General features: G+C 51.8%; 1 protein-coding gene across 2 annotated transcripts in view; it reads left to right on the top strand.

Annotated features, from left to right (window-relative positions):
- The window catches only part of TENT4A (terminal nucleotidyltransferase 4A), a 44689-nt gene extending 18890 nt beyond the window's left edge, over nt 1-25799 (top strand). Inside the window, exons 2-13 of one of the 2 annotated variants that reach the window (XM_032626670.1) lie at nt 6973-7096; nt 7910-7956; nt 8831-8951; nt 11273-11380; nt 12377-12505; nt 15065-15278; nt 17181-17307; nt 18499-18599; nt 19190-19362; nt 19805-19963; nt 21853-22017; nt 23543-25799. In XM_032626670.1, the coding sequence (XP_032482561.1) occupies nt 6973-7096; nt 7910-7956; nt 8831-8951; nt 11273-11380; nt 12377-12505; nt 15065-15278; nt 17181-17307; nt 18499-18599; nt 19190-19362; nt 19805-19963; nt 21853-22017; nt 23543-23737 (1663 nt within the window). In that variant the 3' untranslated portion in view covers nt 23738-25799. The remainder of the gene's footprint in view (nt 1-6972; nt 7097-7909; nt 7957-8830; nt 8952-11272; nt 11381-12376; nt 12506-15064; nt 15279-17180; nt 17308-18498; nt 18600-19189; nt 19363-19804; nt 19964-21852; nt 22018-23542) is intronic. The other variant, XM_032626671.1, reaches the window with a different exon arrangement.
- The last annotated feature ends 397 nt before the right edge of the window (nt 25800-26196 follow it).

Raw genomic sequence — 26196 nt, 5'->3', positions numbered from 1 at the left:
CCAGCCTTCCCCGGCTTCCATTCAGATTTAGACAGAGTCGAGGACCCTGCAACCCTGCCAGCCCAGCTTCTGAAATCGAAAATCCTCCTCCTGCAATGGGTCATCTCTTTTCATGAGTAGCTTTATTAGCTATGAAAGTAGATAGTTTGGTTCTCTAACTTAACAGTCCATCTTTTGCTCTTTAAAAAAGCTCATTGAGTTGGATTTCATAAATGTTCACAGCAACCGTATACCAGCTGCTGAGATAGATACGGAAGCATTGCCGATCTTGATAAGTTGGGACCAAAAGCAAAAATTAATTTGGGACATGTACTAAAAATTGAAAAGTCAGTCATTACCTTTTGAATGGGTTTGGCCTCTTAAAAGAGAGCGATTGTAAATGAGAAATGTCTTTTTTCATTTTCAGTGAACTTTATTTTCTAGTATCTAGATTAAAAGCATGCTTGGTAATAATGTTCAGAAGATTGTTTTCCAGTAGTTTCATGATGAAAACTAAAATGCACTGAAAACTCTGGTCTCACCATTTTCATCTTTCTTAAAATAGCCAGGAAGTGAATCAGTTCAGGGCTTGCTCCACTGCGTTGTATCAATTTGAGATTCTTCCAGATTGACTCTCAGAGTCGCGTGTGGTCTGTATGGGCCAGTAGCCAAGGCTAGAGTGTCTCAGAATCCACTGCTCGGAGACAAGGCATCAGGCGCGCGGCGCTTTCCTGCCTCCGCTGCCCGCAGGGTTCCTTTTGCACACAGACAGCAGACCTTTCCCACCGTGCCCCACCTGATGAGACCACTTAAGAGGCTCAAGCCACCACCACACAAAGCCATCCAGAGCGCCGCTCCTTGCCGACCTTATCCCTTTAGGGCCCACGGTGGCATGGGCACTCGGGTCCTCAGCTTAGGATGAGGGCTGCGTTGTGCGGAGGTTTCCAGAGTTCGCTCTCGGCCTCGGGGCTGCAAAGTGGCCGCACGGGCCTCACATGCCAGTGGGTCCTCTCTGTTGCTCTTGCTGCCCTCTCCCCACAAGATGCCTTGTGGTCAGCTTCTGATTCCCATATTTCTTTGGATTTGAGGTGCTGTTACTTGCAAAAACCCAACCCATTCGAAGTTGTCTTTTTCTTGCAGGGCAGAAATATTGGGTTGGCCAAAAAGTTCGTTCGGTATTAAGTAAGAGACGCCTTTTTCATTTTCACCAAGAACTTTATTGAACAACATATTCATTAACCGAGCGAACTTTGTGGCCAGCCCCATAGAAACTTCATCTAGACAACTTCCTGCAGATCAGCCAACCTAAAGAGATGCACTGTTATGAAATGTACCATGAAGAAAGAAAAATATTTAGTTTTGCATTGATTTGATGCTAAGCCATTGATTGAAAGATGTATCCCAATTTTAGACATGTTGAAATGTTAAGGAAAAAAGAGTACATTTTCGTGATGACGAAAGAATAGCCTTGCTCAATTCCACAATTACATCAGTTACTTTGGAAAATGCTCCAATCAGGCACCATTGTTACAAACATCTTGTGGGGCTCTTAAATCCTAGTTTCGTAAATGGAGCAGTGAGTATGTGTTTAAATTATATCAAGAACTATAATGCTTGCTTTTGACAGACATGGCTCTTATTTGTCCACATTTAGCCCTAAGATTCTAAAACGTTTACTTAGAGAACCTTTGAGAGCCCCAGGACCAGGGTGTGTTTTTATCCCTTGTCTCCCGTTGGAAGGTGTGTGGGCAGGGTGCACTCTCCCCAGGCCCCCAGGCCAGGCCTGTGCCCCCTGGGGAAGCCGCCCCTCATTCCTGGACAGTGGCGTCTCACGGGATGGAAGGAGTGAGGGTTGCAGAGATGACGTGCGGTCCTGGGGCCGCCTGCTCTGCCTGTATTGAGCGTAGCGTTGCTCGGCCGTCGGGGTGGAGACGGGGGAGTGGCGGCCAGGACTGCAGCCACGAGCCCCACGTGCTGTCGGGACTGAATTCAGTGAAGCCACAACCTGAGGCCCTCAGTCGTAGCAGCCACGTTGTGTGGCAGTTGTGTTGTCACAGGAGTCCTGTCCGCAGCCTGTGCCTCCCCACTCTGCGTGGATTTTAGGGCCTGGCAGAGGGGTTGGCACCAGGTACACTGAGGGGCTTGGAAACCTCGCTGCTGTTTAGGGGCGGGATGGGAAGAGTGGCGTCAGGGCTTAGAAGCCTGACCGACTTGATGTTCTTTTCTTTAAATTAAGCGATCAATATTCACTGTTAAAATTAGGAGATGAATACAAGCAAAAAGAATTTAAAAATTACAAGTAATCTCGTCATCTAGAAATACAGTTGACTTTTTTGTGTGTTGTATTTAATGTTTTGTTGTTTCCAAATGTTAAATATAATCAGTGGTGTAATGAGCATCCTCTCGGGCAGTTGTTTTCCCTCGAAAATGTATCTTCTTTTCTCCTTTTCACTTTTAAATTTATACATATGATGAGTACATTCTTGTAAAAACCCAGAATTCCAGCAGCGCCCGCGTGTAGAGTAGGAGGTGGCCATTCTCACCAGCTCATCCGTCACCTGCAGGAGGAGGCCTGGCCGCCTTGGACGTGGCCTCTTAGACCTTCTCCTGAGTTACGTGCATGCGGGGCATGTCTGTCACCTGTCTGTCACGGAGCCTCCCCTTGCTCTTCTTGGTAGGCGGACGGCGCCCGTCCTGACCCACGGCCCTGCCGCGAGCGTGTGTGGGGGGGTCTGGAGCCCAGGTGTCCAGGCGTGGGGTTCCGGGCTCAGCGAGGGATGCCTTTCTCTTGAGATACGTTGTTAGCTGATCCCAGAGCGTGAGGTCCAGCCCGAGAGAGGCCTGGTCTTTCTGAACAAGTCCTTCCTGCTTCTGACATGTGCACTTGACGTTCGCTTTTTAATTTGTTTACACTCCGCATGTCTTTTGTTAGAATTTCTTGGTAATTATTTGACTCTCAGTCTTTGCGTTGTGATTGTCATTTTTGTGTTGGAGTCTGGAAAGGCCTCCTTCAAGTTCGAGATAGCTGGTGATTTCCCTTGCTTTTTTCCCCTGACTTATTCTATTTGATGTTTTCATTTAGTAATTTAACTCTGCGTCTGTGTTATGTTTTCAAATGTAGAACAAGGCAGGAAGCTAACTTCATTGGTTTTCTGCTGCTGTGTCAGGATTAGGCTTGGCTACAAAGAGTGAAAGTAACAGAGTGATGGTGCCCTGATCCCAGGGGACCAGCCCACCTTCTCCCTCTGCTGCTTTTCTCAGCCTTGCGAGGATCACGGTTCTGGAGGCCGGCCACAGGCCAGCACGTTGGGACTAGGGAAAGGGAAGGGGAAGGGGAAAGGGCTGTGGGAGCTCTCCCCTTAGGAAACCCTCTGAGAAGGTCTCCCCGGGGCCTTCTGCTGGGGCCTGGCAGATGCTTCCTGGCCTCTTAAGTGGCCTGGGCCCTCCAGGCGATCGTTGTTCCTGCTGGTTTTGAGATACCACCTCTCTGACCCATGATGGAGGAATTTTTCCATGGTGGTCACAGCATAGAAACGTCCTTGGAAGATTTGGAGGCTGAAAGCTAGTGGGGTGACGTGAGCTGTAGGAGATGCGGTGACTAAATTGTGAGCCATGGAGGAGACTTGGGTGTGGTTTTATGTAGACGTCTTGTCATCTGTGAGCTTCCTCTGAGGATCTGATATGTGAGAAGAGTAACTGTCCTCGTTTTCAAGTAGAAAAGATCAAAACTTTTCACAGACATAATTCAACAGAGCACTTTGGAGAACCAAATGCGTGTGTATGTTCAGTGCCGGAAGCGATGGCTGCACACGTGGTCGCTGGCACTTACTGTGAAAGTGTGTTGTCCTGACCATCATGGGTCGTTTCTTAAAGTGAGGAAACTACTTGTAATGTGGTACTGAATAAATAATCCCAGCTGTTTTATTTATCACTGTTTTACATTTTTTTAAAAGGACAGTTGGCCATTTAAGTAATTTCTGCTAACAAAGCAAGTTATCCAGTACAGGGGTAAACTATTTCTTGGATGTTGATTTTTGATGACATTGTACAGGGAAGGTAGATCTTAAGTGACAAAGTCAGAAGCAAAATATGCATTTTATCAAAACTTGATTCATCCCACACATACTGGTTGAATGCTCACGGTAAGCAAGCAAGGTCAGGCCCCTGGAGGTCACCTTCCCTGGACAGAGCCCGGCTGCGGGGGCGCTCACCACACCGGCTGGAGGGCAGGGCGCTGCTTCTCCCGCCTGCCGGCTCTGTTGGGCTGCCCCAACCCACAACTGCACTGCCTGCCCCACCCTTGCCAGCCCTCCGTGCTTCCTCTCTCCTGTGTTCCTTCCACCAAGAGCCTGAGCCGGAGGAGGCAGCTGCAGGGCTCTTTGGATCTGCCCGGGCCTCATGACGGTCGTTAGACCTTCTCGTGTCTTTCTGCTGCACCAGTGGTGCATCGCCCTCCAGAGCCACGCGGTCCTCAGGTGGCCCCAGCGGTCGCGCAGTGCCTCCCGGTCCCTGCTTGCCTCGAGTAAGAGCCTGCAGGGGCTGGGCCGGAGCCACCCTGTCCACCCAGGCCGCCAGCAGGATCCCTTCCATTCCCAGAAGGCAAAGCAAAAATACTCTTCCTAATATTTGTTACAGCCGTTGCTAATTTTGAGATGCAGTTTAACACAAATCTCAGGCAGGCGTTTCATTCGTGTATCTTATTGGTGGAGCCCAACTCTGAAACCAGGAGGCGTGTGCTCTGCTGGCACTCCGCTCTGGGATGTGGGCACGCCTCGGCCTCGTTACTCATCTCTCCTGAATCAGGAGGGGAGGCGTGCTTGCCTGTCACAGAGAAGGGGCGCCCTTCTCTGTGACAGGCAAGTCAACAGACATCTGACGAGACTGACACTGTCACACTGGGCGGTGTCCGTGCCTCCTGGGAAGCTGACGGGTGACTTTTCATGTTGCTCTTTTCACATGTGACAGTTCTCTCCACCCTGCAGGCGCAGACTGGCAGTGACATTTTGGCAAATCGGAATGGCCTGTTTCCTAGATGCTTTAATGTGTTACATTTGTGGGGTGTGGATAGGGTTTTGCCACACCAGGTTTGCTGTCCTTCTTCCGTGTCTCTGGGCCAGTTGCTTAGGTGCTCTAGGCCCATATCCTTATCTAACGTCTCTCTGCTTCTGTACTCCTGGTGTTACCAGAGCAGCGCTGAGCTGCAGGAGACCGTGTGCTCTTAGTGCTTTGATGGACTGACTTCTCAGCGAGGTGACGGCTGGTCCAGTGGCACATGCTGTTGCCCCGAGGAGCCCTGTGCTGTCTCCTGACAGCTGCCCGGTGACAATGTTACTGTCACTTGTTAACAGGGGGAGGTCCCCGATGTGGTCACTAACGTGACACATCTGGTCCTGCTGACGACATTGCCGAGCACTGGGAACCATCGGCCACGCCGCCGACCTGACGTGCCTGCTGAGCTGCTGGAAGAGATGCAGTTAAAGGCTTAGGATGTAGTTGGCGCTGGGTAGTTGTTGAGATGTTAGAAGCTCTACCTGATAAATCGTGGAGTTGGGTAGATATTTTGGAAAAATTACTGCATTTTAATGTTGCCTGACTTTCTACCTTTTTGGGCTTACTAAAAACAGGATTCATGGCTGAATCAGCAGCATGCTTGGGGTGAAGTTTTGCGTGATTTTTTAAAAAAAAATTAAACGTGATAACGTCAGGGCTCCAACCAGTGATGGCCTCACTGACCTTGCAGATGCACCGTGAACAAGCGTGTCGGGCATTTATTTCCTGTGTGTGTCCCATGTGTGCTGTCAGCGGTTTCGAGTAGCTTTTAAACTGTCAGGATGGTCACTTCAAGTGAGTAGTGGGGGTGGCAGTCCTGAGGGTGAGAGAGTGAGGTTGGCCTCAAACAAGAGCCGAGGGCAGGTGAGATGTTAGACATCCTGTCCTTACCTTTGTCGTTTGGCGCTGGAAGGTCCTGTTAAGTGTTGTCTGCTGTCGGGTGGACTGTCTTGCTAGCTGTTGAGCTATAACATGATAGTATTATTGAACAAATTTCATTTTGTCTTCTCTTTTCCATGCTGATAATCAAACTTAGCATGGAAGCAGCTAGATTTAACTTGACGTAATTTCTAGGATCGAGTTATTTGCTTGCCCGTCTTTAAATCCCTAAAAGTAACCGAGGGTGACCTGTGCTTCCTTCCTGGGTCTGCGGCCCAGATCCTTGGCTGAGACTTAACTCCCCGTTGCCACCGCTGGGGACTGGCAGAGACGTGAGTTTTGGGGCAGGGGTGTGAGGCAGCTTTTGGAGCCCGCTCCTTTCTCCTGAAACCATTGCTTTTTAGACCTTTGTTAGGAAAGACCTAGAGGGAGAGAGGGCCGAACTGACTCGTGTCCCTGCGGGAATCTTGAGGGGGGATGCTCCAGTGCTGAGTTGAGTGGGGCTTTCTGCCCGAGAGATGTGGTCGTGGGCCCTGGGTGCTGGGTCTAGGGTGTTGTCCACTGGTGGGCCAGGCAGACCTGGCTGTCGAGACTTGGGGCCGCCAGGCTCCCGAGGACACATGTCTTCCTGGCCTGGCCTGTCTCAGACCCTTTAGTGAGGGTGCCCATGGGTGCAGAGCACAGCCCGGACAGGGTGAGAAACCCACTGGGTTTCCCTGCGCTGCCTCAGTTGGGATCACCCTCCATCTTTCACGGATGGAGTTCTCTCAGTTCGTTCATGTAAAGTCCCTGAAATGTTTCTTTCGAATAAGGCTTTAAATGCCAATTGAGAGTTTTGATATTTATATCAACAAAATTTGCTCGTGTTACTCTGTGGTGCTAAACCGTACCGTGGAATTTCATCTACCACAGAGTGTTCATTTCATTATATACTTTCAGAGGAAACAAGAAACTGGATTTTAAGTGGCCAGAAATATATTTTAGTGTCATGCTGATCTAATAGCAGAATGAGAAGTGTGGTTAAGCTTAATTGTAACTCTAGTTTGTTTCTCTTTTGTCCACTAGACTTCATGAGGAAATAATTGACTTTTATAACTTCATGTCCCCTTGTCCTGAAGAAGCAGCCATGAGAAGAGAAGTCGTGAAAAGGATCGAAACTGTGGTTAAAGATCTTTGGCCGACGGCTGATGTGGGTATACCCTTTGCACTTCTGTGTCGCTACAAGTTCATGTCAGCACCCTGTGGCCGCCTGTGTCTGTGGATCAGTGCAGACGTGGCTGAGGCCATGCTTCCAGGTTCCAGGGGATCCTGAGATAGGTGGCCGCCCTTACCAAGGAGCTGGTTAGAGACGCACGCGCCCTGCCCCTGCCCAGTCAGAAACCCTGGGCCTGCCCAGGTGGGATCTCTGCCGAACGTGGGTGGTTCTGACACCTTCAAGTGTGAGGACCATCGGCCCGAAGGAATTCCTTTTTGGAACAGTGTGGTTATTCTTCCTGGTTTAAGTTTACCTTAAGATGAGAAGTTTTACCTCTTCCCTGTGTCACGCATCCTAGCGCGTGTTCCGTTTTGTGAAATTACACACTACTTTTCCAGAGAGCGAACGCGTGTACGTTGAGATGCGGCCCGTGGGCACTAGGAGCGCGGGGCCAGTGGGAGACGGCCCTCTGGCCGGCCCCGGGCTTCCCCTCCAGGGCACAGTGACACATGGCACTTCCGGCTTTGCACTTCGGTGCCCTGGGACAGAGCCCTGCCCTGTACCTTCCACGGGCTTGAGCCGCTGGGCTCTCAGCAGGCCCTGGCTTTGTGGGCTGTGGGCGAGGCCAGGAATTGTTACGCCCCGTTAGTGCTGAGTTGTTAAAGATTCCTTTCCGGGGCTGGCGTTTACCTTACAGACCGAGAGGAGTTTGTTTGACCGCTGGGCCCTCGCAGCACCACAGCGTGAGAGGGGGCGGGGTGGGGCGGGGCCGTCTGCATGGTCTGAGACGCTCCCTCTCTGTTGCAGGTGCAGATATTTGGCAGCTTCAGCACGGGCCTCTATCTTCCCACCAGGTGAGGCCCAGCTGCACCGCCGCGCGGAGGACCAGGGTTGGGTCTGCATAGCCGGGTGGGTGTCTGCACGCGTGTTAAGGCTAAAGTAGGTTCCTTGCATTCAAAGCTAAGGCTAGAGACGCGAGCGAGAGGAAGAGACGGTGGAGCACGGAGGGGAGATTGCAGGGAATAAAAATTTAATGACCGTTATGGTAACTGACTGCTTTGCATTCTTCCTCTTGCACTTAATGTGGTGGGATGCAGAGCGCTGGCTCCTAGGAGCCGGGGGAAGTGGGAGCCGTGGGAGCAAGCGCGGTAGAAGACGGTCTGAGACTTTTGGATTTGTTTTTGAAAAGTTCATCTTTTGTTTTAATGAAGATTCAAGCAAACTTCTACTTGAACAGTATTTTGTAAGGATTTTTATTGGATAGAAAAACGTCAAAGAAGTTTGCATTCTAAAGCCGTTCTCCAGTGTACCCTCGTCAAGGACGCTTCAGTATCTTAGTTTTATGTGCATCGTTTTATTAAAAGCTTATATTCTCCCAAGCCATTGTTAACGCTTGGAGGCTAAAGAGGCCACAGTCTCAGGATTTGGGTTGGCGTTGGCAGGGCCAGCGGGGAGCTGGACAGATTCGAGGTGTCCAGGACCCCAGGCCAGTGCAGCCGTGAGGGCCTCGGTTGCCTCGGGGTGCGGGAGACTCGGTCAGCGTCTGTTTCCGCCTCTGTTACGAGTGGCTCATCAGCTGCGCTCTCTCACCGAGCGGGAGGGGCTTCCCGGCACGCCGTCTGCCTCTCAGAGGACCTGCGGGCCTGTGCCGGGGCGCCGGTCGGCCGGCCATGTGTGCCGCCGTGTGGGGAGGCGAGCAGGGCTCACACTCGCTTTTCTCCCACCCAGCGACATCGACTTAGTGGTCTTTGGAAAATGGGAGCGCCCTCCGCTGCAGCTGTTGGAGCAGGCCCTGCGGAAACACAGCGTGGCCGAGCCGGGCTCCATCAAGGTCCTCGACAAGGCGACAGTAAGTGCGGGTTCTGGACCCCGGGCCCGTGCAGGGGCTCTGCGTGCCTGCAGGCAGCCTGCGTCCCGTGGGGTTAGCTGATGTGGCCAGCGGTTTCTGGCTGCGTGTTTGAAGACTTCCCTACTTGTAGTGTAAACGCGCTTGTATTTTTTTGTGGTTAGGAGTTGAAGCTGAGAATGTTTAGACACCATCTGAAGTACAAGTTGTGAGAGCACCAAACTGTTCCTGCTCTAAAATGTATGATGGGGTCGTCTCTTATGAGGCCGCGTAAAGAAAAGATATTAATACCCGAAACGAGGCAGATTCAGAGGCTGCCTTTTGTGGAGAATGTAGGAGAATGATTAGACTGTGGCATTTATCACGTAGAAAAGGATTACCATTTGCCAAGTTATACTTCAGAGAGAGAAGCTTGCCTGTTCCTTTCATCGTTCCAAAATTGTACACACGTGAAAACTGTGCTTCTCTCGGGAGAAGATGGAAGATGAGGCGGCTTTGGAAGCGTGGGCCCAGGTTCACCCTGGTCCAGGGCCGCCGACAGCTCAGGAGCTCCGTGTTACCTGCCTGTCGTGTGCGGGTTATCAGAGTCTCGGCTCTGCCCTTCTGTGGCTCTGCCGTTTGTCCCGTCGTGTTGGCCCCTCGAGAGTGCACGGTGGGTGGCCGGTGGTCTCTGACCAGGTGTCATTGTTTAGGTGTAGAGCAGCTGAGGAGGCTCAGCCTGAATGTCTTGGGTTCCAGAACTTTCTGGAGGACAGACCATGTGCTGAATAGATGCTGCAGGAGCTGCATGGTCAGGCGGCCTCATTGCTGTCACACACCTCCTCAGCTGCTGGAGGCCCGTCTTAGGCCGCCACGAGTGTCAGCTGTTGCCAGGCAGCCCTCTCTGCCGGGCAGCCTCACCGGCATCTCATCACGGGCCCTGAGCCCAGCGTGAGAGCTGTGTTTAAGGTGGAAACTGGTGTGTTTTGAACAACCACCAGAAAATAAGTATTGCAGTGTTACTACTAATCTCCAGAATCTGGGGCTTCAACACATGAGTGAGGGTGGTGGGGGAGAGAGAGAGAGAGAGAGAGAGAAAAAGAGAGGGAGGTGGGGGGGGGGAGGGAGGGAGGGGGAGGGAGGGAGAGAGAGAGAGAGAGAGAGAGAGTGTGTGTGTGTGTGTGTGTGTGTGTGTAAGGCAGGAGGGTGCCAGGAGTGACTTGGGGAGAAAAGTCTGTGCGTATAGAAGAGGCTTCATAGCTGTGTCCAGAGGTGCCGGGGAAGATGCTGGCTCCTGAGGAGTTTACCCCGTCCGGGAGGCATGGGCCCTTGACCATAGGCTCCTTCTGAAGCAGTTTTGATCTGTTCTTTGGGAAAGTGTTTTGTTTCCTCTGCCTCCTTGGACCTCGCCCTGCCTGGTGGTGGAGGTGATCTCCAGGAGAGACTGTCACCACCTGCTGGCCTGTCCCTCTCATACATGTCCTGGGCAGTTTGCCCCCAGGTGTATATGTTTTAGAGCCCAGAGCAGGTGTGCACTGAAGAGCGTGTTCCTCTGTTGACTTCCAGACATTTTAAACCTTTCGTGAGACCCCAATTGTTTTGGCGGAGAGAATGTCCTTTTTTGTTCCTTAGAGGCTGCCTTTTTTTCTGTAAGAACATAGTTTTGTGTGGGGCAGGTGTGGTCTGAATGGTTGCTTGGGCAGCTTTTATGAGGCCGGTTTTGGGTGCCTTTTGGTGATGATTCTTGTTACTGAGAGCATTTACAGAATAGCCTTTTACTTGATTTTCAGGGAAAAAAATTGTTTTTAAGTTAAATTGTCTTAAAGAATGAAAACCCACAGTAGAGTTGTTTGGAAAAACAATATCAGTACAAAATATAATTTAAAAAACAGCTTTGAAGTTACTTTGAATGCTTTCAGAAATTCTAGCAAATGTGATTTGGGGACCAAAAGCTCTGCCCATCCCCAGGCCCTCATGGGGGGACAGGGCCTTAGCTGGCTTCCCCTCGCGGTAGGCAGGTTTGGGGAGCACAGGTCATGCAGAGAGCCCGTGGTTGATGCTCGGTCACCAGTGAGGCGCCGGGTCAGGCCGGCAGGGCCGGGCAGAGATGAGCGCTAGCTGTAGTCGGATGGGGGGGCGGCCTTGGGGGCTCATGGGGTTGATGCTGGGAAAGTCCCTTTTCTTCTCATCTTTACAATCTGGGGTTCATGATCTCTAAGCCCCTTCTGTGTATAAGGAGAAAAACCCTCTGTACAACTTGGGAAACATCTGATGCCTGACCGTGGAAAACGTTGCCTATTAAAGCACAATTTTCTGTTTTCTAAAGCACAATTAAATCCTTGCAGGTACCGATCATAAAACTCACAGACCAGGAGACGGAAGTTAAAGTCGACATCAGCTTTAACATGGAGACTGGGGTCCGGGCAGCAGAGTTCATCAAGAATTACATGAAGGTGCTGTCTCAGCAAGTTCGCACAGTAAAAACCAGGGGGTGATAATCTTTAACGCCAAAGACTGTAGCAGTTGAATTTATCCTACAGTACTGTTTCTAGAGACACTTCGAAACTACAGAGCTGTTTTGCAGATTTGCCTTCCTCGGCTAACCATTTCATACACTCGAGCATTATTTTAGAGCACTTTGTTGAAATATTCTTTCTAGTTATGACAAAATGACCATCCCTGTAGCTCAGCGTGCCTGATTGCAAGTTGAGTACATCATAGTGGAGTGCATGTAGATTTGCTTACTTTGGGTGGTCTCAGTGCCTGAGGATGGGACGCATTCACTGGACTCTGACCAGGTGTGTGGTGCAGTTAAACGGAGAGTCCTTCCCTCCTGTTGCCGTGGAGGTGGCGAGGCGACCCCAGCCCCATCATCTGGACCCTGCCTCTGCCCACAGTTGCGGGACCACGTGCTCCCCTTCCCTCTGCACCATCCCGCCTGCCTGAAGGGCCATTTCTACCCCAGCAGAGCAGGAAAAGCAGCAGGAGCTTCCACATCCCTCCACCCGCTTCTCAGCCCTTCTGCCCTCCACCCTTCGCCCTGCGTTTGGCGATGCTGCCTTCTGCTGGCCTCCTGCTGCCCCCCTTGCCCCTCTCACGGGTGCTTCTGAGTGCTGGCGTTTGCGCACTGCTGCTGGCGAGCGGGGAGACACTGGGAGGAGAGGCTCATTCTCTCCCCAGCCCCACTGGGCTTGGGGTCTCCATGCAGGCTCCCCACCTCAGCCCTGCTGAGCCATAACCTGGGGCGGGGGGCGGCCCAGCGTGGCCCTGACGAGCCCCTCACATAATTCATTCTCAGGCCCCTACGGTGTGAGGATGATTGGCCTCGAGCCTTCCGAGGGGCAAGAGGATGAAGGGAGCTTCCTGTCTGCCATGTGGAATTTGCTGTGTGAGAAGTCTTCAAAGCTACAGAATCTAACCAGATGATGTTTTTCTTTTGGAATTTGCAGAAATATTCATTGCTGCCTTACTTGATTTTAGTACTGAAACAGTTCCTCCTGCAGAGGGACCTGAATGAAGTTTTTACAGGTGGAATTAGCTCGTACAGCCTAATTTTAATGGCCATCAGCTTTCTGCAGGTGGGTGTGCTTTCTCTCGAGAACCCCTGACCCTGAGGCTTCCGTGGGAGTGCCCTTCCTTGACGCTCTTACCGGCTGCTTCATGGGTCCCAGCTCCTTGCTGTCCCTTCGGTATTCTGTTTGGTGTGGTAGAAATTGACTTCTAGTCTTCATCATAAAACTCTGTTTTGATCAATACTATTTCCTTTGCTCCTTCGTAGCTTATTTTTGTATCCGATTTAACTGTTGGAGGGATGGCTTATCTCGTTCTGTCAATCGGGTGTATATTGATCTAACCTTGAAGAAACACTCTTTATATTTAGAAAAATTTCATGCCTTGAGGGACAGTGAAACACTATTTTTCTCGGTTCTTGACTATGATTTATACTGCAAAATTTGTCTCAGAAAAATAGTTGGCTACCACAGAAGGTAAAAAAATACTCAAGAGGGCTTTTTTTTCTGAGTGATGAAAAGTCAGTATTTTGTCTTTAATTATCTGTTGCGCTTATTTTGTTGAGTACCATGGAAAAATCAATCAAGAGAGAACCTCCCTAAGTATTAAATGCTGTGATAAACTATACTTATACTACTTTTTAGACATATATTCTCTAAGTTAACGGAGACATGAATTGCCCTGTTGAAATTTACTGGAATGAAGGACTGTGCCTGTGTTGTAGCTGCACAGCACCGTCCTCCATATTTATCAGCAGGTTTGCATTTGTGGTTTTATGTCCAGAATTTGGTCATTTTTCTCAGTGTCATTAGTACAGCTGACAGTAGGATTGCTGGTCACAGCGCCTTTCACCATGTTGATTTCCTTGGCATGTTTTTGCAGAGGTGCTGTAAGAACAGTGAAAATGGAGTTCCGCGCCCATTTTCTTACCGTTCTAATGACACTGCCTTGGCCTCCCCTTTCACCTCGGAGATGCTGCCCTGGTAGCCGTTCTTCCCGAGTTTTCGGACATTATTTTTTTTTTTTTACGGTACGCGGGCCTCTCACTGTCGTGGCCTCTCCCGTTCCGGAGCACAGGCTCCGGACGCGCAGGCTCAGCGGCCATGGCTCACGGGCCCAGCCGCTCCGCGGCATGTGGGATCCTCCCGGACCGGGTCACGAACCCGCGTCCCCTGCATCGGCAGGCGGACTCTCAACCACTGCGCCACCCGGGAAGCCCCGGACGTTATTTTGAACAGAGCACGACGTTGTGCGCTTAATTTATCTCCTCCCGTTTTCCTGATTGAAACTCTTCCAGGAGCCTTGTAATGGACCACTGCCCACTTCTGTGGTGCTGGGCTCCCCATCTGAAGTGACCATGGAGGCCGCACCTGGCCGGGGCGGGGTGGCCGCTATCCCCTGCCCATCCCTCGGTGCCTTGCCCGCCCTGCCTCAGAGCCGTGACTGCTGTAGCGTCTGTGTTCATTTCACGGCTCATTGAGGTCAGGAGGCCCAGCCTTGCCCCGGGTGGGCTCTCAGCTGGATGATTTTTGACTAAGGCCAGGAAAATAAGGAAGGGAGAAGGTAAGGCAAAAGTAAGAATGCAGCATTGTGCCTTTGTAAGGTCTTCCGAACCCTGAAAACACCTGCAGGCTTTAGAAACCGTATTTCCTTGAGGAGCCCTGTGTCATAAACATTTTCAGCCCTTGTGCTTCTGCTAGGACTCGGACTTTTACATCCTTTTGGACTTGACCGTCCTTTTCTTGATTGCTGCAGTCCAGTGTGACTTGCTGTGTGAGGGCAGTGCTGTCTGCTCGGTCCAGCAGCATGGCCATGTGTGCTTACGGGGCGCTGGCAGTGTGGCTCTAGCAGACCAGCAAACTGAATGTTTAATTTGTTTGTTTTAATTCGTTTAAATATAAATACTCACATACGGCTCGTGGCCGTCACAGTGGGCAGTGCAGGTCCCTGTTGCTCACATTCGTGAGCCTCTTAAGTTAGTGACACTTGGGTGGGGTCAGTAGACAGGGGCTTGGAGCTTCAGAATAAATCCATTACCCGCTTCAAGAACGCGTGGTGTGGAGCTGAGGCTGACGCGCACCCGTATGCCCGGGCAGGGGTGTGAGTTTGCTGTAAATATCAGGATGCGGTGCTGACTACCGTACACGGTTAACATTAACCGTTTCACGTTGCCCTGTGGTACTGTTCAGTCTCACACTGCCCCCTGTTGGCTGTATTTCAGAACAATGGAATTGAGATTAGAATCTGTGAAAGCACCTCCACCATCTAGGTGACTCTAAATTGTGCAGAATATGGTCCACTTATTTATCAGTGCTTGGGAATTTGCGGTTCATCAGATGTCTGTGTAGGAGGTAGCTATATGGGTTACAAATTTCAAAGAATTAAAGTATAATATAAAAATTCAGATGAGAAACTTTTATTTCTTTTGAGCACTCTTGATTGGCAAAAGATATCCAGGCTCTGTTGGTGCCTCCTGGCTGCCTCTGCGAGTGTCCTCACGGTGCTGGTGCGCAAGCGGGGGCCACCGACTGTGTGCATCCTTGGCTAGCTAGCCGATGCCACCTCGCGCAGCTGTCCCTAGAGAGTGACCAGAATCCGAACAAACTGTGGATGCCTTGCTTTTACAGTTGCATCCAAGAATTGATGCCCGGAGAGCTGATGAAAACCTTGGAATGCTTCTTGTAGAATTTTTTGAACTCTACGGAAGAAATTTTAATTACTTGAAAACTGGTATTAGAATAAAAGAAGGAGGTGCCTATATCGCCAAAGAGGAGATCATGAAAGCCATGACCAGCGGGTACAGGCCGTCGATGCTGTGCATTGAGGACCCCCTGCTGCCTGGTAAGAATCCTCGCTTTGCACTCGCCCCAGCATGGAGGCATCGCGCGCCAGCTGGGTGTGGAGGGGCATCCACGGGCCCCCGCCCGCCCCCCCCCCCACACTGAGCCGAGGGCACGTGATCTGATGTAGGTTCCTGCTGTACTAACAGAGTTAATGGTGGCATGTTCAGAATTCATTCTTAATGCTTCTAATTAACGTACTGTAAAGTTGCAACTTCGTTTACTTTCTGTAATCAGAAGAACATAGAAAGTGAGAATTAAGAAAAAAAATTTATTTTTTCTGAATAGAAAAGTGTTACGTATCCATCATAAACCATCTGCTTCCCAGAAGTTTGTCACATAGAAAAGTGAAGTATGCCATGATCCCCTCCCTTTTGATGTGTTTTTCTCCAGTTTTCCATACGTGGATATTAACATTGATTGTTGCCTCCTTATTAATTGAATGGCGTCACATAATACCAACAGACTGCAGCTTGTCATTTTATTTAAACAATGCACGCGAGACCCTTTTCCTCTGTGCATGGGGAGTGTTCGTTGTAAGGGCTTCCTCCTTGCAGACCCCGAGGCAGGTTAGGACACTTTACACCCACACCTTTGGTGACCGTCTTTTAAATCTTTGCCGATCTGATGAGACCGTGCAGTACACGTTGTCACGTACCTTACAGTTCTTTAATGATGAGTGAGGTTAAACACATGGTTACTATCAATTGCACAAAATGTTTATCGAGCATTTATTAGGTGACACAGTGTACTTACTGTTGGTGATAAAGTCAGTGACAGACAAGTGACAGGAAGGGTGGTGGAGATTGTTAGCTCCAGGTCCACTGCCGTTTGTGTTACTTTTTGTGTGAGCTCATGTGCTTTGTCCATCTGTCTGCTGGCCTGTCCTCACTGACTTTGTAAGGTCCTCTGTGCGTCAGGGAAGCCTTTCTTTGTTGACATGCTGTACTTTTGTCTCTTGTGTCTGTATTTGGTATTTTTTATTGTTTTGCTCCTGTATATGTTTTCCAACATCCTCAAATTTATGATTTCTGTTTTGTTTTGTGGCTTCTGGGGTATGAAATTTATTTCTTAAAAATCTGTTGAAAGACCCTCCTCTGTGATCTGTAAACGCTGTAGTCCACACAGGTGCTTATCCCTCAGCCCAGTAGGACAGGTTTCTCTCACCCGTTTGTCTGTTTGGATCAGTTAAATGGCAGGCAATTCCTTGGTCTTCAGTGTTTGCTGAAATATAACTGAAAAGTGAAAACCCACACAGTTACTGGGTTACATTATTATTAAACCTGGAAAGGAGACAATTCCAGTACTTAAGGATATATCTCCTAAAAAACACCCTCACCTGAATTGTGAAGAGCGAGTTACGTGTAAAAATTAAAATTGGAAACCCTGCCGTTCTTAACAAAAGTCACCTCCTTGCCTGTGGCTCTTGCCGACTTCAGTGGTGGCTTCGTCTTTATTTGCCATCCACCCAAGAGTTCGGCCTGGCACCTTCTGTCCTCGAGGGTTTGCTCCTTCAGGCCCCCTCGGTGCTGACAGGTGCGGGGCTCAGGCTGACCTGTCCTCTCAGGCAGGCCCTGGCCGTCTGGTTAAGGTTGTGCCTTGGCTCCATTGTGCTTCCTGCCATCCGGGGGGTGACCCTACCGTTTGAGGAGCTGTCACTCCGTCTCCATGAATGACGGCTCCTTTAACGGACATGGATCCTGATCTGATGGTGAGAGGGGCCCTCGGGCTGCAACGCCCCCAGCTGCCCACGGCGGTGGGCGCTGTGCACTTCCTGGCGCCCGATCCAGCTGTGCTGGGGGGTCTGGAGGGTGTTTCAGGGCTGGGAGCCTGTGTGGGAAAGGCTCACGCGAGAGGACCACGCGGCTGGGTAGCAGCTCCCACGGCAACCTTTTTGTTTCAGGGAACGACGTGGGCCGGAGCTCCTACGGGGCCATGCAAGTGAAGCAGGTGTTCGACTACGCCTACATCGTTCTCAGCCACGCCGTATCGCCGCTCGCCAGGTCCTATCCCAACAGAGATTCCGAAAGGTAGCCCTGTCCTGGGTGCCGCAGCCTCTGCAGCACCGGCACCCTGGCCTCTGTCGTCTGTTGACGGGTGTGCCACCCTCTCTTGGGAGAACTGGGAAGTACTGGTAAAGGGAGGCCTTTCCACCCTCTCTTGGGAGAACTGGGAAGTACTGGTAAAGGGAGGCCTTTCCACCCTCTCTTGGGAGAACTGGGAAGTACTGGTAAAGGGAGGCCTTTCCACCCTCTCTTGGGAGAACTGGGAAGTACTGGTAAAGGGAGGCCTTTCCACGCTCTCTTGGGAGAACTGGGAAGTACTTGTAAAGGGAGGCCTTTCCACCCTCTCTTGGGAGAACTGGGAAGTACTGGTAAAGGGAGGCCTTTCCGGAGTTCAGGATGCTCATCGTGCTCAAGGGTGGAAAAGTTTTTATTTAGGGAGTTAACATTTCCTCAGGGTGTTAGTTTTGGGGAGCTCATTTCTGGCTTTTAAAGCTGTGGCACGTGGTGCTTTTTCTCAGGCCGTCTTCAAAATGTGGGTGCTCAGCTCCGAGGGACACGTCTGCCCCCCGCCCCGGCCCCTTCCTGCACACTTGTCCCCCATTCCCCGTTTTGAGTGTGCACTCTCGTGGTGTATGCTTTGATTGGCGATGAGCAATATTTCTTAGCCCAGATGCTGCTGCTGTGGTGGAGGTGGAGGGACTTGGGGTGGGGGAGAGGGAAGTTGAGAGGAAGGCTGAGGTGATGGTCACCAGTGGTCACCGCAGCAGGACCGCCCCCTCCATCCTCGGCAGGTGATGGAGACAGTGGCCTCTGAGGCCTGGCCCCAGCGGTGGCGGCACAGGGTTCTGCGGCCTCAGTCCACTCAGCGTTTGCAGGCAGAGCTTTGGGCCCGTGCTGGGCTCTCGCTGTCTCGCCCGAGTGCTGGGAAACGGGACCCCTGTGGTCACTGGGGCTGGGGAGGGCGGGCTTCCCTACTCGGCCCCGGGCTTCAGCGGTCTTTTGTAGATAGACGTAGGTCCAAAGATTTCTGCCTAAGAGCACCCATTTTTTCTGTACTGTGATTGCAAAGTATGTTTGGGCTCAAACCCCGGAAGTCATACAGATTTGTAAAATTATTTCAGCTCTTTGCCCGCCTTTCGCTTAGTGAGGTTCTGTGTTAAAATGTAAAGTAGCTGCTGGGAAGGACTATTGACTGCCCGTGTCCTCCTGCTGCAGCACCTTAGGGAGGATCATCAAGGTGACCCAGGAGGTGATCGACTACCGGGCGTGGATCAAGGAGAAGTGGGGCGGCCGGGCCCACGCGCCGCCAGACCCCGGTGAGAGGCCAGCCCCGGGCCGTCGCTGCGCCCCCCGACCCGTCGGTGCAGCAGTGTCTCTTTGTCCCTTGGTGGTAAACTGTTCACTCCAGGGGGACCTCGCTTTCTGTGAGAGTTTCATTTAAAACTGTTAAGGTTAGGCCAGTGCTGTACGGTAGAAATAACGTGTGTGCCACACGTGCAGTTCTAAAGCTCCTAGTAACTGCATTGCCAGCGTGGAAAGAAGCAGGTGAAATTAATTTTGATAATATATTTTATTCAACTTCTAGTGTTCAGAATATTAACATTTTAACAGGTAGTCAATATACAGAGTTACTGAGATTTTTTTTTTCAGTACTGTGCCCTTGAAATCCAGTGTGTTTTTATACCTAGAGCACATCGTGATCAGGGTTTGTGCAATTTCCAGATGAAACTGTGCATCCACGTTGCTCCAGGCCTATCTAAATGTTCTCCAGTAACTGAAGTGCAATTTTAAAAATTAATCGAAACGAAGTAAATTAGAAACGCGGTTGTCAGGCCCCTGAGCAGTGTTTAAGGCGCGGCGGGGCCCTCGGGCTGAGGTGCGTGACAGCTCTGTCTTCCCTCCACAGACGACAGGATTAAGACCACCGAGCGGACGGGCAAGTGCGAGGGGGAGCAGCCTCCGCGCCGGGACCCCGAGTCGCCCTGCGGCCCACGCCTGGCCCTGTCCCTGCCCAGCCCCCAGCTCCTGTCCTCCGGCTCGTCTGCCTCCTCTGTGTCCTCGCTCTCCGGAAGTGACATCGTGAGTGTTTCTGCTGGGGGTGTTTGTGTGTGTGTGGAAAACGCCCGCAGCAGTGAGTTTAAACTCTGCCCCCCTCGCTTTATCGCTTGCTCTGTGTGCCTGAGGCCACCCCGCGTGCGCGCCCAGCGGTCCCCGCTGTGCCAAGAGCCTCAGGTGGCGGGCACGTGGCCCCTCGGGAGCGGTGGGCCCGCGCAGCATGGCTGCCATGGATCGTGTCTCACCCACTTACTGAGAGATAAGACTTTGCAGTCTGGGCGTCTCTTCTGCATCTCCTTTACGTTCTTCTTCACTTACATTCTTCTGCCCAGGTCTTATGACTCGGGGGAGACCTGGGCAGACTGGGGCTGCCCACATCCCAGGACCCTGGGGGCTCACCCTTGGCCGCTTCCGTCGTTATTAGGGGCACGGGCCTCGGGTGCAGCCATCCTCTTGTCACCCCCAGGATTCGGACACGCCCCCCTGCCCGACGCCCAGCGTGCGCCAGTTCAGCCTCCAGGCGCCTGCCCCTCTGCCGGCCAGCCTGCCTGCCGCCCTGCCCGTGCCGAGCGGCAGACCTCAGTCGGCCACGCCCAGGACGCTGGTCATGGCAACTAACACCCAGGTACGTGGCTGGTGACTGCCTCGGGACCAGCTCCCAGCTGCTGCCTGCGCTGTAGGACTGGCTGATACGGTAGAACTTAGAGAAGCAACTTTAAGTCTTTGGAAGTTCCACTTCTGTCTTGAAGGAAATTCTCATCTTCTGTGGGTGGATAGGATGTAATTGTTGTTCAAGGGACGTCCGTGCAGTTGAGGCCCGCCAGGCCCTGTGTTTGCAGTGAGGGGACTCTTGGTTCCCGGGCACCGAGGTGGCTTTTCTGCAAGCGTGAGGCCACCTCCCTGGGGCCATGCTGAGAGAGGGACTCTGCTGCTGTCCCTGGGCAGAGACGGACACTGTCCTTGCTCTCCCCTAGATTCTCAGTGTTTACACTCTTACTAAGTTTTGATATAAACTTTGACTTCTCCACGTTATCCATTAGGCAGTATTTATAGGTTTTTTTTTCTATTTGAATATGTCCTCTTTTAAAAAATTTAGACAAAATTAGACCGTAAAAGTTAATTTTAAATATTTTAAATTTGTACCTACTTCCCAAATATACATCAATTACACGTACATAAAACCCGTCACGTTAATTGACTTCTAAAGTAGAACCTGTTTCTACAGTGTGGGGTATAATCTGAGTGTAAAGCAACGTGGATGCGTGCGAATGTATTGCCGAGTTCCTCTGCGTTGCTTGGCTCTCCATCCAGGCAGGGCGTTCTCGGGACACGCCTCAGGCCGCGGGGACTGAGGGCAGTGGGCCCAGGATGCGTGGTGGCGGCCATCAGCATAGCACCCCCAGAAGCCTTCAGTTGCTACGTAAGCGTGAAATGAAGAGGCAGGTGCCTGCGCTGTGAAAGTAAACTGTCACAGATGATGAACTTGGCTCTAACCTTTCCTTGGGCTCAGCTCCCTCGAGAGCTGTGTGCCGATCCATGCTGCCTGTGCTCTCCCTCCAGGATGCTGGGGATGTCGGGGGGATGGTCAGGGCCACATGCTGTGCCGGGTCCCATCTGTCACCCGCACGGACAGTGAGTGAGGCAGAAGCTAAGGTCATTCAAGTTTTAAGACGAGGCTCAAAGCCCACTTTCTCATTGTATTCCCAAACTTCAAACATTACTTCCAGTGGGGTAACTAAGGGAAATCCCACTTGAAAACCTCACGTGTACAGTCTCCCCTGCCCACTCGGGGTGCAGTGGGGACTTAAAGTTGGGGCCGTGAAGCCGTGCCCCTGGGGGCGCAGAGCCCCCACGGAGGAGAGGCCGCGGGTGTGCTCAGGCCCCGGGGTGGGGGGGGAGGAGGTGTGAGGAAGGGGCACTGTGTGTGTCCTGCAGCCCCCAAGCGCATCCCTGAGGCCCCAGCTCCTGCTGCAGCCGCTGCCCCGGTGGCCACGGTCACGCTCCAGAGGTCTTTGGGGCAAATGCATCCACTTTTAAGACGAGAGCAGTGAGGTTGTTGAAAGTGAGTGGAGGGGCTTCCGCCAGCACCTCTGCCCCATGACGGGCCAGTGACGCAAAGACGGAAGCGTTGGGGACTCTGACGAGAGCGGGGAGGGTGTCCACCCCGTCTGTGGGCCTTCACTCGGGCCAGCCTCACGCCTGTCACCTGCCTTGCTGAGGGCTCTTTCTGGAGACCAGGGGGTACAGGTATTTTGATGACTGTAATGTTTTTGAATTGTTTGGTCTTCAGTGAATATTAAAACCTCACGACTTGGGTGACTGGACATACTTCACACCGTCGTTGCCGTTTCAGAGTATAGAATGTGTCCGATTCAAGATAAGATGTTGTAGTCAGGCACAAGCTAAGGGGCCTGTTTGCAGATGGCACCCTCGTCGGCGCCCATGGTAAGGACGGGCTGGTTTAGCCTGTGTTGCGTTGGTGCCTCATGGATGTCTCTGCTCGTTCTCTCCCAGACCAGGTTTACTATACCTCCACCAACGCTCGGGGTGGCCCCCGTGCCCTGTAGACCAGCTGGCATTGAAGGAGCTCCGGCGCTGAAAGCTGTCCACCACGTGTCTTCCCCGGCCGTCCCATCTGCGCCGCCCAACGCGCTCTCCAGCCCTCACCTGTATCACAAGGTATGAGTCCTGTCCGCCCGGGTCCTGGGTTCCCACCAAGCAGGTTTGTGATAGCCCGGTGCTTAATGCTTTCTCCACCAGAGAGGGAATTCCACAGAGATTCTTTTTTTTTTTTTTCTTCTCTGATCATTCAGCTTCATGTTTGCTTTCCCTTGTAACAAACAAAACTTTACAAGTGTTAAGAAATTATTTTAAAATTTCGTATAGTTTAATTCATCATGCATCTCTTTTTTCTATTGAATTTGTTAGCATAAAAATTATGTTTGAAGCGAAGAATATTTTGATTTCCCATTTTTCTGTTAATATACACGCTAAAAGAACTTTGGTTTTCAAGAAGCAGATGATGAAACCAGGAACGATCACACCGTGAGCAGTGTTGTCTTCCCACAGTTTCACTCCCTCCCTGTTCTTTGCCGTGGGTGCCCTGGGCAGAGGGCCTGGCAGGGCCTGCGTGCGATTGGTTTTCTAGTGACCGGGGTGGGGTGGTTCCTGTGAATGCGTTTGTCCATTGCCCTGTGGCTGCTCTAAGTCCAGATCCCACACATTAGAAACTTGGTATCAGGAAGACAGGTCGTTGTTAAGGTGCCAGGATGTTGGAAAGAACCATGACCGTGTCCAGGCATGGGGGTCGGGGTGCGAGGCCCGAAGGCCAACGCGCCCAGGCTGACGGCACTTGTCCACCTCCGCTCTGGTCAGCGCTCTCTGTTGCTTGTCTAATCACATTTGCCAGTAAGTTTTGATCCCTGAGGGTTGGCTCTTTGGACCTGTGTCACTGAGTCCTGCTTATCTTTTTCATTTAGAGTTAAGTAATAGAACGTTCCTTCCTGGATTTATCCATCCTGTCGCTACCTGGCTTGCTACGCTGATCTGTTAGAAATACTCAGGATGAAATTACAACTTTGCAGAGGGCAAAAGTGCTCTTCCTTAATAATAGCATTTTGGCTTTCCTTCTTAACCCCCTTCTGCTGGTTTTGCTCTGAAACCTTCCTGAGACCAGCCATGTCTTCCCTGGTCTGCTGTGCGTGGGGCTTGGCGGCCTGGGAGCAGCCTGCACACACCCCACTGACGTGGAACCCGCTCGTGTGTTTCCAGAATGTCATGGTCGAAGTCTGGGGGAGAAAGTGAGAGGGACCCTCTTATCTCTGCGGACACGTAGAAGCAGCTAGAAGTGAGGTTCCAGACGTATTTGGATATGAACACGTGCGGTTTGAAACAGGCCCACAGTTCTCGTTGCCAACGCTCTGGGTTAGGGGTAGTTCTCCGTGTCTGGAGGTAGCAACAGGAGTCCCTGTGAGGCGTGAGCGGAGGCTCGCTGTCGGTCCCGTCGCGTCTGGGGTCACGTGCACATGCGCAGCGGGCCACCGTGCGCAGCCTGCAGCCCTTCCGCGGGCCCGCCGCCCTTCAGACCCCCCAACGGGGTCGTGTCTCCTTCTCGCTCGGGCTCCCAGCCCACGGAGGCGGCGGGTCTCCACGTGGGCCCTGTCCAGGATGGCCTCCAACCCTGTGTCCTTCTTGGTCCCCTCAGCAGCACAGCGGCATGAAACTGTCCATGAAGGGCTCCCACAGCCACGGCCAAGGCGGCAGCTACAGTGCGGTGGGCAGCGGAGGGGTGCGGCCTCCCGTGGGCAACCGGGGGCACCACCAGTATAACCGCGCCGGCTGGAGGAGGAGAAAACACACACACACGAGGGACAGCCTGCCCGTCAGTCTCAGCAGATAATACTCCTGGAGGCGCCACCCGGCCCACACCTCCCAGACTGGAGCTGGGTGGCCTCGGTGCCCCCGGGACCTGAGACCAGCACCCGGCACGCCAGCCGGGCCCCCGGCGCCCTCGGCTGCTCTCTCTGCATGTTCCTTGTGTGGTGGCCACGTCCATCATGAAGAACGGCTCCCGTGCTCGTCTGTGGAGCCTTACTGGACGTGGACGCTGCCTTCTGCCTTCCCAGGAGTCTCCCTTCATTGCTGGACCAGGAACTGCGGGGACGGACGGGGCCTTGGCCTTTCTCGGTACCGTGTCTGTCCTTTGCGTTGGTACTTCATTCCACGTTGTCAGAGCAACGGAGATCGAACCCCGTTATTTGTTGGGAGGTCATCCTTGTTTTACTGCCCTCACATTTTGTTTCAAATTTCAGAACTCTTTTTCTATGTAAATATTGGAAATTTATGATTTGTGCAATAACTCAGATATTTTTTATTTAATTTCATATTTTCACATAAGTTATATTTAAGGGAGAAGGGAATTTTTTTAAACGAGCTTAGATCCTTTCCCGAGTTGCATTTTCTAAGTTGGGTTCATCCTGTCGGCTGGTTGTCTGATGGGCGTTGTTACGAACACCGCGAACGAGGGGCTTGGGGCTTATTTTTATGTTCCTTCTTTTGGTCAGACGTGAGGCCTCTCAGTTCGTGGTGAAGGAGCCGAGTCTCCCCCTCACCCGCCCCCCCAGCGGGTTTCCGAAGGGGTTTGGCTCCGAAGCCTTCTGACCAGCTGCCCGCCGGCTCTGCCGTCCGGCCTGTCTGTTGTCTTGCTCTGACCGTGGAGTTTTAATGTTTTGGGTTTGGTTCTTTTAAACTAGACAACAGACCCAGCATTTAGAGTGCCAGAGTGTATAACTTTCTATGGGGAGAAAAGGTTGTCACATTATGAAATCTTAAGCAAATGTGAACTTTGAAACGCCTCAGTTTTAGTAACATAGCCTGTAAACGATGGGTCTGGTGAACAGCGTCACGGACAATGGTACCCAGTTTTAGGAATGTGGAGAAAGGAATTATGTTGATTCCATTGTGGAATCTGTAGCAGTATGCATTCGTTCTGTTAAGAGCAAATATAGGAGAAGCACTTGAGCTGCTCAGTGCGCTGTGGAGGGGTTTTTAACACATTACAGGAGAGCACAGCCCAGTGTCGGGCCCCGGAGCGGCTGGCGCCCGACTCGACAAGCATACAGGTATACTATGCAAGTGTGTTCTGCCAGGACAGCCACTGTCTTTGTTACCCGTTTTTGAACACTAATATACCCATCCTGCCTCACCCTGAGTTTTTGGAGCACCACAGGTGTCCTGGGAGTTAGGTGCCTCTTCTAGGTCATCCGACTCCCATTTTTAAAATGGGAGCCCTGGCCCTGCTGACGCTACAGGTGGGATGGTCTTTGAAGTCCACTAGCAGAGAAGGTTGGGACGAGAAGCTTACTGCCGTGACCCCAGTGACATGCAGAAGCGGGGCGTCCTCAAGTGGGGTCTGAGTGTAGAGAGCTTCACCGCATCTGCGGGCCCCCTGGAAGCAGGACTGGCCCCCGTGCGTTGAGAGCGGCTGGCCGCGCCTGCAGGGCTCCCTGGGAGGCTCCCAGAGCCGAGTAGCACACTTTGTCTGCAGTTCTTGATGATCGGAGGTTATCAAAAATATTTAAAGATATTTAAATCATGAACCTATTGATAAAGAAATATTTATAAAAACTGATCCGTAGGCCTGCACTAATCTCTACGCGTTAGCAATATTGACTGTAACCCTCCTCCAAGGAAACGCTGCGGGGGACTGCGGGGTACCGTGGGAGCGCCCTCGGGTGTGCCTCGGGACCCTCAGTCCCTGACCCGGGCGCCAGGCTCCAGCCCCGTCACGGTGAACCAATGAATTGGCCCGGCCGCCTGTGGCCACGCGCCGCGGGCCTGACAACAGGATATCACGTTTCGATTTTTTGTGTGTGTGGACAACAATGTGGGAGCTAAAATTGACATATTTTTATGTAAAGTTTTTCTATTCTTTGATTTTTAATAAACTTTGGAAACCAGGAGGTGGTTGTGTTTGAGTGTGTCTTTCCTTGCGGGGTGTATGTTGTGTTACGGCTCCTGCAGTTTATGTTCTTGACTTCTCTAAGTTCGGAGGGCGGGCCATTGTGTTACCACTGGTTTCGGTGAACTCAGAACCTGGTGAGGTTGCAGGCTGAGCGCAGGAGAACCAGACCCGCCACAGGCTAGGCTGGCAGGGTGCGCCAAAGCCATTTAAATGATGCTCTTTGTGCGCGGTGTGACACCGTACTGACTTCCCGACGACTCATCTGTTTCTTCCACGGCTCTCTGAGGTCAACGTTATTATCACTTCAAAATAACGCATTTTAAACCACCGAACGTCACAGTGCGTCTTAATGTAGCTGATGATTAGGATTTATAAGGAAACGTATAACATTTCTT

The sequence above is a fragment of the Phocoena sinus genome, chromosome 3 (assembly GCF_008692025.1).
Source record: "Phocoena sinus isolate mPhoSin1 chromosome 3, mPhoSin1.pri, whole genome shotgun sequence".
NCBI lineage: Eukaryota > Metazoa > Chordata > Mammalia > Artiodactyla > Phocoenidae > Phocoena > Phocoena sinus.
This window is presented reverse-complemented; position numbering and strand designations above follow the sequence as displayed.